The sequence below is a fragment of the Lonchura striata genome, chromosome 1A (assembly GCF_050655825.1).
Source record: "Lonchura striata isolate lonStrDom1 chromosome 1A, ASM5065582v1, whole genome shotgun sequence".
Classification (NCBI taxonomy): Eukaryota; Metazoa; Chordata; class Aves; order Passeriformes; family Estrildidae; genus Lonchura; species Lonchura striata.
Genome location: NC_140741.1, coordinates 37,454,175 through 37,471,660, shown reverse-complemented (window position 1 = coordinate 37,471,660; position 17,486 = coordinate 37,454,175). Strand labels below are relative to the sequence as shown.

Sequence of the window (17,486 nt, the reverse complement as noted above, 5' to 3'; positions counted from 1 at the left end):
TCTTTCATCTTCACTGCGTTTTTTGAGGAAATGTGAAAGTTAAAACAAATGTTCATTTTACTTCTCCTGTTTAAAAAATTATAGATGAAAATATTATCATTTCTTTTACTTTCATGGGGTAAAAATCTTTGGTCTGTTGGAGTCAATGACAAAGGGCCCATCAATTTCAGTATGATCAAGGCTTCTTATTTTTCATTAATGATCCCCACAAGAGAGAGCAAGGGACTCAGAACATGAGATTGTCCTCAAGATGATGTATTAAGGTGCATTTTAGTGTGATACTTTTGAATTTACAGAACAGTTTATCTATTGCTATTGCTGGTAATTGTAATGCAGAAACGTGAACTAGAAAATACTGAAGGATGTATGTATATCTCCTTTAATCTGCTACACAGCAAATTGAGGAAAATTCACATTACACTGAACAATCTATGTAAGTATATGCATGCAAAAAAAGTTGCACTTTCCAAGGCAATAAAAACAAAAGACTTTTAATATTAACTTTTATAAAAGTCAAAGGATAAGGTTCACCTCCCACCCATCGCCCCACAAAAACTGCTGCCCTTCCTTCACACATTCTTAATGTAAGGATTCCTTCATGGTCTTTGAGGCTGTTATTGTATATTCCAGTAATTGTCAGGCCCATGAAACAGACTGCACAATTTTATCTACAGTAACTATTTAATCTATAACAGGTATGAAGACTGACATCAGCTGTTTAATATTGCTTCAGTATTAGATAAGGTTTGTTTTGGTTTTGTTTTGTTTTTTAATTTGTGTTATATGGCACAAGATGCAGTGGTTTAACATCCAGTGTACAAAACATACCAAAAGGCTGTCCTCTGCAGGATTGGGAACTTCTTACTCAGCATTTTGGAAAAGCCAGATTCGGTATATGGGAAGGAATCTCATGAGAATCCTCCAGTATATTGTATAATGTACAACAGGATTTCTAGGCTTGACAGTGTGAAACTGTGACTTAGACAGATTTTTCAGATCTTTGGCTGTTACGTCCCAACTTGGTTGACTGTTTATTAGTGATAAGAACACCACTGCAATGGCTCTGTAACAAATTTTTCCATGTATTTCTCAATTCTATCCTTTGATCTAGTAGCCATTGATGTGTGACAAGGTTACTACAAGCTACTGATTAACTTTGAAATTATAACATATCAGTACTGAAATTGCAATCAATTCTTTTATGAAGGGAAATAGTAAATATACTTAGGTCATGCATTCACGTAAATGAGTTAACAGGTACAGAGGAAAATTCAGATCATACTGAACAATTGTATATACTTACACAGAGAAATTGCATTTTTAAGGCAATACAGATAAAAAACTTATAAGCACTAGCAAAATTATAAACATGAATTATGTTGTACAAAGATAATCTGAAAATCAAATACAATTCTCTATAAATACTAGTACCTTATGTCTGTGTTTCAGATAAATTTTTACCTTGTAAAATTATTCATAGCTTCATTAAAATAACAGTACAACAATGTGTCTTTTTTACAAGCTATCTTTCACAATTTTTATCAGTTATTAAATTAAGTTTCTCTTACATTAGAGGTCTTTCAGAATCACACATATCAAGAAAATCCCCATTAATTGCAGTTTGCACTAAATCAGTACTTACAGGGACACTCTTGATGAGACAAATATGCCATTTAAGTGACTAAACAGAGTGACTTTCACTATGTGCAACATTTCTTTTTGTTGTACAGATCTTTGATGTATTAATGAAGTGTTAATGTTTTTTCAGACTTCTCTTCTGATGTTGATAATGGGAGAACTGGAGCCTTCTCAGGGTAAAATTAAACACAGTGGAAGGATATCCTTTTCACCTCAAGTCTCCTGGATCATGCCTGGAACAATAAAAGAGAACATAATTTTTGGTTTATCCTATGACGAATACCGATACAGGAGTGTCATCAAAGCCTGCCAACTAGAAGAGGTTAGTCATTTAGGACTTTTAAGACCTGTAACCCAACCCAAGTGAAAAACCCAAAAGAAAAGGTATGGCAATTGGGCTTAAAGCAAGTGAGAAATTTCTGATATTTAAGGAACTCAGCCTGAAATCTCAATTGTGTGGAATTGCAAGTCACCTTGTTGCCAGCTGCACTGACATTGACAGTTCTGGTAGTTTACACAACAGAAGCTAGGTAAGCTGGCTCAGATACTATATCATGTCTGCCTTCTCAGCCTTCCTTGCCAGTTAAAAACCTGAGTAAACATACTGATGCTGTATGCTAAACATACTATTTCTACATTAAGAAATTTTTCCTTACAGTTTTGGAAATTACCCTGTTTTTCTTCTTTCTTTTGCATTTCATAAATGGCTGCAGGGATAACTGGAATATGGCAGAAATCGGAATTATTTAGTAGAAAATCTTGACTAAATTTGGGATTTTTTTCCATGTATATACTCAAAGTTCTTACACTGCAAATAATTGCAGGATTGATCCTTATGTAGCCCACAATGAGTACAGTCACATTAAAATGTCCTTGTATGTATTTGATGTTGACAGAGGTAGTGGCATGAAATATATTTTACACATGGCAAGATCCAAAAGGAACTAGCATTTGAGACCTTTGCAAAATCTGCTAAGATTTTGTCTGTAATACATAAAACCAGTAAATATTTAACTGTGCTGAACAGAATTTTTCTTTTGGCCACATAGTGAAACATATTTTTCTTTAGCACCAGTCAAGCAAGAAACCATAGCCAGTCTGTTTAAAAATAAGGTTACTACTGCATTTTATCTCATTTAAGCAATAAAGTAATATTTCCCTATATGTTTCTGGCCACTTCAGTTTATGTTTGGATTTTTGGTTTGGTTTGTGGAAATCTTTTGCGAAGCTCTTTAAGACAGGAGAATTAACAACTTCTGTGTCTGGTTTTCTATGGAGTTGTCCTTAAACCCAGTTGTGAAAGTTATAGTTAATGCCAAAGCTCCAAGAAACAACTGTCTTCAGCAGTTCAAACCTGCCTTTTCTCAAGGAGGCTTCCCAAGCCAGGCCCTTCCTAGAGCAGCAGGTGGTTGCTGGTGGCTCAGTGTCTCAGTGCTGGTGGGACAGCTTGGTGTCTCGGTGGCGATGGCTCAGTGTCTCAGCAGGCTGCAGCTCCTTTTTTCTCCAGGCAGGCTCAATCAAGCCAGCTTTGATCTGTGTTGGTGCAGCTCTGAGCAGAATGATATGCTTCACTTCCTAGCAGGGCTTATTATTTGAGATCAGGTTTGATACGTATACACTTTTTTTCTCCTGGACTGAATAGATTGGGCTGCCCTGAAGAGAAGTCAGAATAGTCTGGAAGGACGTCAAATGCATTACCTTATTGCTATTATTATGCTTTCTTGTCTTGTTAGCTTTCATGTATTAGTTACCAAACAAGACTCATTATGGCAGATTGAAAGATGGATTTCAAATATTAATTCCCTGTTTATTGCCCAGTGTGACCTTTTAGGGATTTATTATATTAGTGCTTTGCATTGGAGTTCATGTGAGGATATTTGTTCTCATTCTTCAGAAAGGAGAAACCAGAGGTGTTTTGCCTGAGTTTACTCTGCTCCTTTCTCTGCAGCCTTCCTAGGTAGCTATATATTCCACCTGAAAACAGGTCTGCTGAGTCTGCTTCTTATGTGGAGCCCTCAGAGACCAAGGATTGGTGACACAAAAGAGTTTATTTCATTGTTGCGTATATGCTCCAAGTCAGTTAATATAGAACTCTTAACAATGGCTAAGTCACATTTATTTCCAAGCTCTATACTCACCAAAATGCTTTTGGAATACAAAGACATCTTCTTTGACCCAGTGGACAAATAAATGTATTAGTAGAGTAAGAAGTAATATATCTGTGAACTGCCCGCTTAACTTTGCCATTTCCACCATCAACCTATAAAGCAAGCAATACAAAGATCTAGTCCAACTTGTGAATTTGGTGTCTTTTCCCCTTCTTCTTTATTAGTGCCAATGAAATACTGCAGATGTGGTCATGTCATACCATTTATGTGGGTTTGAGGCTCCCAGACACACGGGGAAGCCTGTTCTTGTCACACACAGCCTGTTCTTGTCTACTGGAGAACAGGATGCTGAAGCCAGGTGATGTCATACAAGGTGCTCTCCACTTTGTTTTTGTTCTATAGAGATATGAAAATGGTAAGTGTAGCTTATGTAGTTTGGGGTGCATGAGAATTTTCACAAAATTCAGTGCTACATTCTCCTGCCTGACTTTTTTGATCTCATATGTAGTTAATTTACTAAGGAGGTATCATTTAGAGTCTCTTTAGAGTTGCTAAGTATGCAAGGTAAATTTATCTCTAAGCAACTATGAAAGCTGTAAATATTTCCCAGAGCTTTCCATATTTTTAGGTGTCCAAGAATAGAATTTTCCCTGTATGGGAAATCAGATCTTTATTCAGAGGTTAGAATGTTTGTTATGTTAGATTCTGTAAAGTTGTAGAGAATGGCAAACCTGGTTATGTTAGCCATTATCTAAACAACATGTTTGCTTTGGTAGGTTTGTCTGGAAGGGAAGAATTTTTTATGTTGCTCTAAAATATGTTCTCACAGATTTGCATTTTGTTCTATTTGTGTATGGAACCATCAAAAGGAAGGTTAAAAAGATGATTTCTTCTCCAGGTAATTTTGACTAATCACAAAAAATATTACTGAAAAGCAGTGAAACTATGAGCAACAAAAGGATTTTATTTTATTTATTTTATGAGCTTACATAAGTTTATAGGAATTTAGAGCAATAAAATGGGACATTTATTAGTCCAAGTAGTTCAGATAGCTACATTTGTACTTCCTGAACTACAACCTCATAAGAGAGTTCTCCCTTCAGCTTCTTAACCTTTTTGCCTTGATGCAATTCACCTACCCTCCAGCTGTGCCAGTATACCTGTTCATGATGTACTGTGAAACAGAAGATAGATGAAGATTAAGAAGAAAATTGTTATGATATATTGGAGATCTGCATACCTCAGAAATGCTATGCCAAGATGGTTTGACAAAGTGTGTTTGTGTTGGGCACAATGCACTAGGATGTCAGCCTGTGCCTGAGGTCACTAGCTTAATTGGTGTGTACATGTCTCTCAACAGTGTGGCTGTTGTCCCACCCTATGCCCCTGGCATGGGTGTGTGACTGATGGGCAGTCAGATGCAGGGAATTCTCCTACAGGGGATACGGTTTTGTGAGTCCACGTGTGGGAAGCATGTGTTTTAATGGTGCTCCTTGGAGTGCAGTCCCACTGGATGACACATGAGACAGCAGTACAGTGTCAAAGGTGTCATTCATGGTCTCTGGTCCTCAGAGCTCTTCTCTGTAGCATCCTCTGGCACATGGGGAGAGCAAGGGCAAGGGGACACCACAGTGCAACCTGGTCTGAGTGCATGAGATATGAGCTGTTGAAATGATCCATAATGAAGGACAGCCACATGTTGAAGGCTCAGTGAGGGAAGTTTGTCAGATCTAAGTACCACTGCTCTCATAATTTCAGGATGCCACTGTACAGGTACATAATACTGGAAGAATCATGCATCCGTGCATCAGTATGCCTAGGACACTTTTTAAACTTACCTTTTTATGCATATTTTTAATGGCAGTGTATTCTGTTTTATATGTGCAAAATTATTAAGAACTTTATTACAATTACATTTCCTGATTATATTTTTCCTTTGAGAGTAAGTAGGGCATCAGAAGAGTTAAAATCATGTTTTACAATGTTGTTCTAATTACTGCAGCATGTAAATGGGAAGAGGTTGAGAGAAAAGCAGTAAAAGGTGAAAGAACAAAAATGAGTACTTTGGAGCTGAGATAAAGGGACAGCAATTAAGAGTTTCATTAGTGTTCTTGATAGCCAAAAGAAGCAGTCTTACTGGCAAAAATTCTTTCTGAAAGCCTGGCATATACCAAATATGACTGCAATGAGATGTAAGTTGTGTGTAGACATGTCCCATATTTTTGTGTGATGTTGAGCTCAGGGGAATGCCAATGCATTTAAATTACACAACCCGTTCTGCAAAACAACCCAGTAAAAAGTTTTCAAGATGCTTAGGAAAAGGGCTACCTGTTCCTTCTCCACTACCTTCTTGCACTCTTTTCCTTTTCTTGAGAAACAGTGATTATTTTAGCAAGCAAGAAAGCAGGATACATGCCTAATTTAATATACTCTCTAAAATTAAGGTCCTAGTAAGCAAATAAGGTGAAGGTTTTAACCTCCTAGGTAAAATCATTCCAGCACAGTTCAATAGTCCTTACCATTTGTCCTTTATTTAGAAGCTTTTCTGAAATAAATTGTAAGAATACTTTTGAGTTTGCAGGTCTTACCTCAAATCAATTAACTCTGAATCCTTATATTGGCATGCTATAATAGAGAGAAGACAAGATGCTATCGGTATGGATTCTGAACACATTTTCTAAAGGCAGCCCCCATTGGCAAGTTTCATGGTACTCAAAAAGTAAGATAAAATGAATTGGTGCTGCCTCAGCAGCACTTTTGACAAAATGGTTTACCCTTCTCATCAAGTATATTTCATCACATTCATAATAAAAAATTGTAGCAAGAGAGCCTGAACTTTTGCCTAACACATCAAGGACCAAGTATATTGTAAAAGCCACTGAGAGACATGAACTTCCAGAGTTTGTATGTCTGTGGAAACTTGCCACTAAATTTGAAGCAATTCTAAAAATGTATCTTCCCTAAGAATTGTAGTGATTGTAGGTTGTATTAATGTAATGGCAGGGATAACATGAGTATAAATTTAAATTTGTAGGATTTAATTTGTAGGTGGTATGTGGGTTTGCAAAATCCTTTTTAATCATGTTATGAAAAATTGGAAAGGAATGTAACTTTATTTTCAGATATTTAGATTGAAAAACCAACATTAATAGCCTGCTATATACATGGTGTGGGATTTTTTGTTTGATTTTATCACAGGAAGTGGTAACTTAAGTAATAACTTGAAAACTTAAGCAGGTAAAACCTCTGGACAGTTGAAACAGGAATTTTCATGTTTAAATGCTGTTAACATTGAACAAACTCATCCTAAGAGAAGGCATTCCTCCAGTCAAGACTACAGAAGCAAGCCTGTTATAGTTATTAATATTTAAAAATTATCAATCATCCTATCACATTTGACTAGGTCCACTAGTTTATGAGTTTTGAAGCCATACTTCCATAACTTCTAGTTTTACCTTTTTGTTATGTAAGACAGATATTTTCCCACCTAGTTAATTCATGTGATCATTCAATAGTTACCTAAGAGTCCATAACACATAATGGCAAACTACCTTTGAGAGATTACCACTCTTTAAGTAAACACATGCTCTCATTTGAGAGATACTAGCTGCTCATGAATGTAATGTTTAACATGGCATGCAAATAGAGGAAGTGTTTCCATGTGAAATTAAATTATAGAATAGTACTAAAGAAGTTTGTGGTCAGATTCTGTAGGGTTTTGAGCTGGGTTTATTGGGAGTGCAGGAGATTAATTTTCATCTAATAACTAGATTGTAGAGAGATTAACTATAGAAAGAGACACTCAATGGGCCAAGCCCAGGTTTGTGTTCCTGTGTGTTCAATATCTCCTTGCAAAGGATATCCACCCTGGGGAGAGAAGTTCACTTCAGTGTTAAAAATGCTCTAAAACAGAAACACATCCTTGCATCCCATGTACTGCTCCAGCTCCTTTTATCTGTGCTGATTTTGGGTTGGTTTGGTGGTTTTTTGTTTTGGTTTTTTCTTTTTTTTGGCCACTTGACTAAATCAGTAGGCATTGAGAAGTTATGTGAGTGAGTGAAGCACTGTGATTTTGAGCCATGATTTCGAGCCTCGTTTTCACGAGGGAAATGGGCAGACTACAAATTGTGTGGAAGAGAGGAACAATAGAGGGTTCAGCTGTGGACAGAGTCCTTTGTGGTACGTAATTCTCCACAAGAGGGTATTAAATGGTAGCTTGGTTATCTAATCAGGTACATGTCTATGGTGTAAATTATGTGTGAGCAAGTAACCTGTCTTCACAGCTGGGGAGAGCCACTGGCATGTCAAGGTGAAGTTTATTACATCCTAATATAAACAGCTGAGTATAAATGCCTCTTTCAAGCAGAAAGTCCACATAATATGTCACAGACTCAGAATACCCTGAGCTGGCAGTGACCCACAATGATCATCAAGTCCAACTCTTAAGCTCATCTGGGGATTGAACCTACAACCTTGGTGTTATTAGCACCACATTAAACCACCCACTACCACTGCTGCACCTCAGACATGTGGCCCCCAAAGCTGGCTACCTTTATGTTTTTTCCATCCCACACTGGTGTGATCTACTGGCCTACACAGACTCTAACTGAAATTCATATCTGTGGCCCAAAATAATTGGCAGATCAGCTGTGAAGCTGCAGACTGTGAGTTTTCTGGGTGAACTGGATGTTAAGAGGCTAGCACAGTTTCTTTATAGGAGGGGAACAGTTAGAGACAAACTCCCAAATGCACTGACATCAAGAAGTTTATCAGTGATCACATAAATATGTATAACAGAACCCCCTCTGCAATGTTCTCTTTTGATATAATTTAGTTTAAAAACTGTTTCAGTCAACACAGGTTTCCCCATCCCTTTCCCTGTCTTAGGTACAGGGCTCTAGACAGATTACCTTGGATGTTGTCCTGTCTTCTGTGTCTTTGCTGAAATCCTGTTTAATTCTCTTACCCTGCATTTAGCCTATCCACATGCAGTGTACTGACTACCTCACGTTTCAAAAATCTGTTTCACGGAAATATTTTGCCATAGCATTTGTGTGAGTTTTGGGTGAGTCTGACACTCTGAGGTCACAAACTGTTGCAAAAACAAAGCTTATGCTTTTGGATCATGAATCCTTCATAAATGGTTCAGCTGAAGTCTAACAAAAGCCTTGGCTTACAGAATCATGGGGAGAGAGAAGAGAGTTATCTAAATAAAATAAAATTTAAAAAATATCTCATTTGAAATACCTAAATAAATCTGGTTTTCTGGCTTATTCCCAGGAAAATGAGGATTCAAGTATGTTCAGGCTGGTTACCTAAAAGCCAAGATACAAGAAATTACTGAAAATTCCTCATATTTTAAAAATTCATAGAAGTATTCTGTATTAGGTATGAGTCTCAAACACAAGAGTTGATTTCAAAACTTTAAAAATTCAAAATATGATGATGATGAAAAAGTAAGTACTTCATTAGCAATGAGAGTAGGGAGATTTTCTGGGAACTGTGAGAAAAAGTATAGGGAATGTTAATGGCAATGAAGAAAAGGAAGGGGATAAAGATGACTGTAGAGGTGACTATAATAAAAACTGAAGGTAAACAGAGAACTGAAACAGAGTGAAGATGAAATGCAGAGAGTCAAGATTGCTGCTCTGTTCCATCAGTTTCATGATTTTTTGTCTTTTATGAGAGAAGGCAGAGGAGAGATGATCAAACCCCACACAATCAAGGACAAATTTAAGGAAGGAAAGGAACTCACATATATAAAATACTTAGGTTCTATCAGTAGAACTGTTTGAGTAGTTTGAGTAACCTTGGACATATTAAGCAACTCTTGGTTCTTAGAGACTGTTTTCTGTCATGCTTTATAGTTTTCATTGTTGCTAATGATTTATCAAATTATTCTGATAACAATTAATCTCTACAGAAAAGACTTGAAGTGTGAAGTCCATTCTGAGGTTTCCTTTTTTAATAACAAGATCATATTTCCTGTTCACCCTGAAGCTATTCTGGCTGTATTCTTCCTTACCAAGCCCAAAGTTATTATGAGGACCATCTCTTTGCTGCTGAGGTAGATGAATATAGCATTTTCACTGCAAAAAATGCAAATAGCTATTAAAAAGAGTGCCTTCTTCTTGAGTCTGCAACTTTTTTGCTCCTGCTATTAGAAGCATCCATTAAAGTAATTAATGTCTGTGGCAACTGTAAGGGTTTTCATATATGAATAGTTACCAACCTGTTTCTCAATTTAAGCATTTAAAAATAGATATATTAAAGAAAATCCAGTGGCTAGTTCATATTTCATTAATATGCTGAGTCTTTTGCTGTTCAGCATCATTACATTAGATTTGTCCCTGGCTTGATTTCACTTCCTGCATAAAATGACAGCAAGGATGTATTGGGACCAGCCCTATGTACTTTTTTACAATAGCTCATGCATGTTCCAACAAATAGCATTGTGTGCCTATTGGACTTCATTACTTTGTTTACACCTTTGAAAGAAATTACTAAGCATTTTTTAATTATTATAATTACAGCCTGAAAAGCACTTTGTCTGTTCCATGCCATATATTATTTTGAGGTGAAGGGTAGAGGAGAGCAGAAGGGGAACTCATTAAAAGCCTGATTAAAATTCCATATTGACACACCTGCAAAGAAATATAGCTGATGAAATCCCACAACCTTTAAAGCAATGGGAACCCTGGAATGGATTTCAGTAGAGCTGGAATTTTACCCTGTTTGCAGGAGAAGACACGCTGGACCCAGTTCTTCACCTGGGAGTTTTGGGAAGGAGTGGAATCAGGAAACAGCAAGGGCACCAGCATCATTACAGGCTGCAGTAGTGGTAGAAATGGGAAATAGATTAAATCAGCTTAGAGATCTGGACACTTAATCATGCAAACCCCTATGTAATGCCAAATTTACAGATGAGTAACATGATTTCTGCATACATAATGAGATCACAAGTGACCTGACCAGGTTGTCTCAAATAAAAGCTAAAAAATACTTTATGCCAGAATTTCATGTGTTCTCCCTAAATTCTTCATGACTTATAGGAAGGTGATTTTGTCACATTCAGAAAATTTTTCTGTAACTTGCTGGCATGTTTTTTTCACGTTTCTCCTCTTTCTGCAAATACTTGAGCTGGTATGTTAATACCAGGGATTTGCTTGTGTGACTCCATTTATGAGAGAGAAATAACTAGTTAATGTGAGAATAATTTAAAAATCACCTGCCATAGATTTGCCATAAATAAGAGCATCTTGATTTTAAGGTCAGAATCCTCTAAATCAGGAAGTAAATGCTGTTATCAAATTAAAGAGTTGTGAGAATCTCCCATTTCCTGACAGACCAGGCAGTCAATTTCTAGTTCTTGAGTGGCTGGACCCTTCATCTGTCACCGTTCCAAGTCTGAACAGCATTGTTCACTCTGCTCCTGAGGTCAGGGCAATTTGCAGGGGAGGAAGAAGGAAACAGTTTTTTTTAAGGATATTTATTTATTTATTTATTTATTCTGCAAAATCATAAAGGTCTGGAATGCCAATAGGCTGCCCAACAGAGAGTGATTAACCAGCAAAATCACAGCAGGGGCCATCAAAATTGGATTGTATGTGTCTTTGTATGAAATATGAACTTAGAGAGATCAGCTCAACTTAGAATCCCAGATAGTACTGCCCTGATAGTGCTTCATGTGTCTTCCAGTGTGGAAGCCATAGGATTTCTGTGAGTTCTGCAGAGAGCATGCAGGCAGCTGAGTTCCTGCCTGCCTCCTGGCTGCCTGCAGGATGAAACCCCAAAACTGGATATCTCTTCTAGATCACAGCCTAAACATCCCTCTCAGGAACTCAGGTTCTGAGAGATAATGCATGCCACTCTTTTTTCCCCGAGAAGCTGCACTGAAAGGAAAATATGTGTGGTGCATGGGAACACTGGAGCTGATTTTCTCTGGTACTGAATGCCTTAGTCAGCTTCCTTGGCTGTGGGGTACCCCTGCCTTGGGAGCAGGAAGGTGTGCACAGGCAGTATGATGCTGCTGGGCAGAGAGCACAAGTGCTGGGAGCTCCTGGCTCAGATGAGGATTTCCATTCACTGCATGGCAAAATGCCCTGAAATTGTATCCCCTGGAAGCCTGGGTGCCATGAGGCACAGCAAGCTCATCTAGCTTGTGTTTTGGAGAAAAATCTGCTGGAAGTACATCCACCACAGTGATAGTGATGTCACAGTATTGGCGTACGGATGTAGGTCAGGTAAGGCTCGAAGACAGAATTAATATTTTTTGTTAGAGCAACTCTAAAAGTAGAAAAACTAGACAGCCTTCAGGCACATGAGCCATTCTCCTTGTCTCCACTTCCATGAATTTCCACGGTTTACGTGGATCATCAATTAAATACTCCTCTCAAGAAAATTTCTGGCTACCCCTGCCAGTGGGACACAAGAATGTCCTTTTCTCCTTTCCATGTCTCATATGAGAGTGAAATAGTATTTTCTGCTTTTATCCCTGGCTAAAGATTCATTTATAACGTAGTCATGAGTTCTAAATAACTTACAGCCCAAGCAGTGGAATTCGGCTCCCAAACCTTTTGCAAACCATGAGCATTCCTGGCTAGGAATGCTTGTCAAGACTTTTTAAATGAACACGTCTGAAGTATATATTTCCCTGAGTTTTGAGGAGCTCAGAAACAGAGTTTTCTTTTTGGTTTCCCTAATTTCAGCAGCAAGTGCATTTATCATTAGTTGACAGAACCGTTGAGCAGTTCATGTCTTGAACCAGCATTGAATGAAGGTACATTCCTTGCTTTTATGGAGATTAACTATTCAAACAAATATTTGTTCTTAAGATCTCACAGCTCATGATTGCTTTCTGCAATCGGATATGTTTTCTCTTATCACCATTTCTGATTACATAAACAAATGAAATAAAAAAAACCTCTGTGGGACTTTTTTTATTTTGCAACTGCTGTACAACCTGTCTGTAGACAATTGTACGCTATGCTTCCATCACGTCTGTAGCTTGAGTTTCTTGGATATTGAAAATACTGATTTAAAAAAAAAATTGTTAACAGGATATTTCCAAGTTCCCAGACAAAGATTATACACTGCTGGGTGAAGGTGGAATCATTCTGAGTGGAGGTCAACGAGCACGGATCTCACTGGCAAGGTGAGTATTTTGCTCTCCTGGAATGTATTATGACTAAGCATTTAAATACACGTGGACTATGTCCTGCTAAATAAAGATCCTCCAGGTATATCAGAAACGTGATTTTACCATCAGAAATCTCAGTTATACTATGCAATTTTGTTTATGATACACCTGCATATTAATTTACTGAATTTTAAGTTTGATGTCACACAAATTCTGTAGCTTAGCATAAGATGAATCTTTCCCTTCCTGATGCAAGACGTCTTTGGAAATTCAGACCTTTAAGTGTAGCTTTTTATGTACTGAAGAAACCCATAGAAAGATATTAATAAATATTCCAGGAACTTTTCCTGCTATGACATTTCTTCAAAGTGGTTTATATGTTGATCAATGACATACTGCCTTTCTGCAGGTAAATGGAGGAAAAAAAAAAAAAAGCAGCCATGTTCCAAAACATTTTGTGCTAACACTTTACGCTTCTCTCTGTCATAAGAAAAAGAAAAAATAGAAAGCCATGACTAGTTAGTACATATGAATAACTGCCTTGTCTGTTTGACCTTCCAATGTTAGTAAGTAATTCTGAAGGTCTGTGGAACAATAACATAGGTGTTTGTCTTATAAATTAGCTGTGTTTCAGCAGAATCACTTAGCTATTGTGAGCAATCCAGTAATGACAGCTCTGATGTGTAAATGGCCCCATTTATCTCTGTGCCAAGTGCAAATTATGTTGATTCCCATGCTCAGAAACACTGTGTAGAAGTAAAATCACATTATAGTGATCTGCACTGGCATCCCATGAAAGATGTGCATGTCTGTGTGAGGCTAAAAGATGGGGTCATTAAAATAGAGAATCTTTCGGTATGGGTTTGTGAGACTGAAGAGGCATAAGGACATATGGATGGTTCTGGTTTATGCAGTAAGAGGAAAGAGGAGGGGAAGATCAGGCAAAGTTCTCAAAACTACAAAACCCACTTAGATTTTCATTTAAAATGCAACATTTACATGGACTATTTCCTAGATGTTATGGATAATCATGTCTGTCACTTTTTGGATGGTCAAAGCTTGTTTCCTGGAGGGTCACAGAACTTATGTATTTATTGTCAGCTGTAGAACAGTAATTTTTAAAACAATTACATGTGACTGTCTTAGACTTTGTTAGGGCTCCAGTCCAAGCTCAGTGTCCTACAAGGTGTGTAGGCATTGAGGTGTGGGTTGCAAAGCTCTGAGAAGTCAGGGATGTAAATTTAGGTTTACAGCCCTGGGTTGTACCTAGGTAATAAACTGGTGATAAATTGGACATTATGTTCTTGGACTGGCTGCACAAACTTACCTGGTGTAGTCTGTGCAAGGTCAAGTGAAATGAGAATCCGTGACGGAAGTGACATCAACCAGCTGTCATGAGAAGCTGGTGGAGATTGCACGAGCCTGTCTTTCTTACAGAGCACTGTCACTGCCTGCACCTGCAACCTGGGAAAAGAAAGGACCAAGGGAAAAACACAGTGCGTGTCCTGGACTTGAGTCAGCTTGCTGGCCTGGTACCCTAAAGCAAATAGCTTTGTAGCTACTAAGTGCAACACAAAAATTATAGCAATAAAACCCTGCAAACATCTTGTGTGCTGATAGAAGCACACAGAGAATTTTTGTATGGTCAGTGAAATCCATAGTGTTAGAGGATTTTTCAATAAATTTGCTAGTTTTATTAACATAATGAGCTAATATAGAGGGCTTTTTGTCTTGGTGGTTAAATATTTTCACAAAATACATAAATGCAGCTGGCCAGATTTCTTTATAAATTTTACTCTGATTTATATCGCATAATGATTTTCATTTTCACAGAAGAAGGCAGAGACTCTTTCTGGACTTCTATTCTATTTTTTTCTATTGAATTTTTTTTTTAAAAGACCCTCTTAACCAGAGCTTTAAGTCTCAGTGACCCATGTCCAGGTACATACAGCTTAAGGTCCCATTTCATGTCTTTAACTTGAAAATTATACAGTCTCATTACAAATGATGTTTGCAGGACCATGCCTCATTAATACGCTTGGTTTTGCTCACCATTTTTTAAAAGTACCTTTGAAATCAAGTGCTGAGGCCTAAGTCTTTTAACATGTTTATTTACATAAATGCAATATTCCCTCAGGCACCAGTAGATGTTACAGTAGACATTAAATTCCAATTGAAATGGTCATTGTACATTGATGGGGACTGTCAGATTCAGGCCACAAACAGATCTCTTTTTACACAGTGTAACCTGCGTAAAAGACAGCTTTGTTTTATTGCACAGAAATTAATTGAAAATTGAATTAGTTTGTAATGTGATCTGAAGCAAGAAAAGGCTTTATTAAAAGATGTTTTATAAGCACATTTCATGTTAAACTCCAGCTCCATATTGATGCTGTAGAAATTCCATAAATTAAAATATTTGAGGCAATCTTCTTAAATTATATTTAGTTAAATTTATAAGAGATGCAAAAGTTAATGTCATTTCCATTTTTTTTTTCTGTTCAGAGCAGTGTACAAAGATGCTGATTTGTATCTCCTGGATTCTCCTTTTGGACACTTAGACATTTTTACAGAAAAAGAGATATTTGAAAGGTATTGTATGTTTTGATAGATTGTATTTAAGAATCTCACCAAGCAGCACGAAGTAAGATGAAGGATTTTTAATAGCAGTACAAAAATACTGATGTGATCAAAGTTATGCCTGTTGGGATGTTCGTTTTTAGGGTTTCTCGTAGTATTATGTTGTAGTATTATGTATATATTTTGAGTATTTTTTTGTTAGTGGTAGGACAATGCACTGTGTGGGGAACAAGCCTGGGCTAGGTGTGAGCATTACTGCTCCCTCTTCCATCTCAATATATTGAGCTTGCTGTAATCTTGTACTCCCAGTGTGTGTGGCTTTATATCTGACATGTCTTTGTATCAGAAAGGCTTTCACCTTAAAACAATTACCTGCTTTGTAAGCATATTTTTTTACAAAAAGCTATATTTTGACCTGTTTTTCTGATCACTGAACGTTGAATCATCTGAAATTGCCTGCTGATGATTGGCAGAGGTTGGCCCAAGTCAGAGACTTTTTTCTTGTCCTTTTTAAGAAATGTAAGGACACACACTGTCATCCATGATCTTTTCAGCCTCTGTAATTTTGAAGTTTTGAAATCGGAGTAATACTCTTAAGTCTCAGATCAGCAGATCTAAGTAACCCTTATGAAAAGATAAAAAGAAATATTTCATGATGAACTGTGCTTTTTGGGTTGACCTGAACACGATTCAATTTTATCTCTTTTTTGGTTCCTGCAATAAAGTACTCACCCTTTACACATCTCAGCTTTACTACCTTTTTTGTAGTTTGAGGGAGCACCCAAGACTGCTCATACTGGGAGCAGGGCAGGCAAAAGCAAATTGAAAGGGATAAAATCATCATTTAATCATGAGAACAAAAAAGTCTAAATGTTCACTCTTACATCTTTTACAGCTGCGTGTGCAAGTTGATGGCAAATAAAACGAGGATCTTGGTTACATCTAAACTGGAACACTTAAAGATTGCTGACAAAATATTGATCTTACATGAAGGGAGCTGCTATTTCTATGGAACATTTTCTGAACTTCAGGGTCAACGGCCAGACTTCAGCTCAGAGCTGATGGGATTTGACTCTTTTGATCAGTTCAGTGCAGAGAGAAGAAATTCAATCCTTACTGAGACTCTCCGACGATTTTCCATTGAAGGAGAAGGCCTGGGATCACGCAATGAAATAAAGAAGCAATCTTTCAAACAAAAGTCAGATTTTAATGACAAAAGGAAGAGCTCTGTAATTATTAACCCCCTTAATGCAAATAGGAAGTTCTCAGTAGTGCAGAAGAACGGGATGCAGGTCAATGGGCTAGAGGATGGGCACAGTGACCCAGCAGAGAGGAGGCTCTCGCTGGTACCCGACGTAGAGCAGGGGGACGTGGCGCTGCTGCGCTCTGGCATGCTCAAGGCTGACCATCTGCTGCAAGGGCGCAGGAGGCAGTCTGTGCTGAACCTGATGACCAGCACCGCTGTGAACTATGGACCAAACTTTTCCAAAAAGGGAAGTACAACGTTTCGGAAAATGTCGATGGTGCCTCAGACAAACCTGTCCTCTGAGATAGAGATCTACACCAGGCGTGTGTCTCGAGACAGTGTCCTGGATATAAGTGATGAAATCAATGAAGAGGATTTGAAGGTGTGTGTTGATTTGAATTCATCTTGGGTTTGGTTATGGTGGTGGTTTAGTGTAATATACTCCTCATCTGTTTTTCTACTGGACTGTTTCCTTCCTAATGCAGCATTTCTCTGTGGAATATGTTTTTTGAATACCTGTGAAAATTTTCAAACTCAAGCATCACCTTGAAATAATTTAAATAATCAAAAATTTTATTTTGCCTTATTTTTTGTTCATTTTTCAGTGCTATCTGTAGGGAATTTCAACACAGAATTTACATCTCCTGCACTTTACCTTTAAGATTACTTATGATAAAATAAAATTTGAAACCATAACTTGGAAAAACATTGTTTTAAAGCATTTAGGTAAAATCACCAATGAAACATTAAGGCTCATGGAAAAAATAAAATATAT

The 17,486-nt window shown here is 37.4% G+C and overlaps 1 protein-coding gene across 6 annotated transcripts in view; it reads left to right on the top strand.

Moving 5' to 3' along the window:
- CFTR (CF transmembrane conductance regulator) overlaps positions 1 to 17,486 on the top strand; it is an 86,505-nt gene that overhangs the window by 31,743 nt on the left and 37,276 nt on the right. For all 6 annotated transcript variants that reach the window (XM_021553473.4, XM_085569721.1, XM_085569720.1 and 3 more), the window contains 4 exons: positions 1,769 to 1,960; positions 12,806 to 12,900; positions 15,391 to 15,477; positions 16,361 to 17,093. In XM_021553473.4, coding sequence (XP_021409148.3) covers positions 1,769 to 1,960; positions 12,806 to 12,900; positions 15,391 to 15,477; positions 16,361 to 17,093 — 1,107 coding nt within the window. The remainder of the gene's footprint in view (positions 1 to 1,768; positions 1,961 to 12,805; positions 12,901 to 15,390; positions 15,478 to 16,360; positions 17,094 to 17,486) is intronic.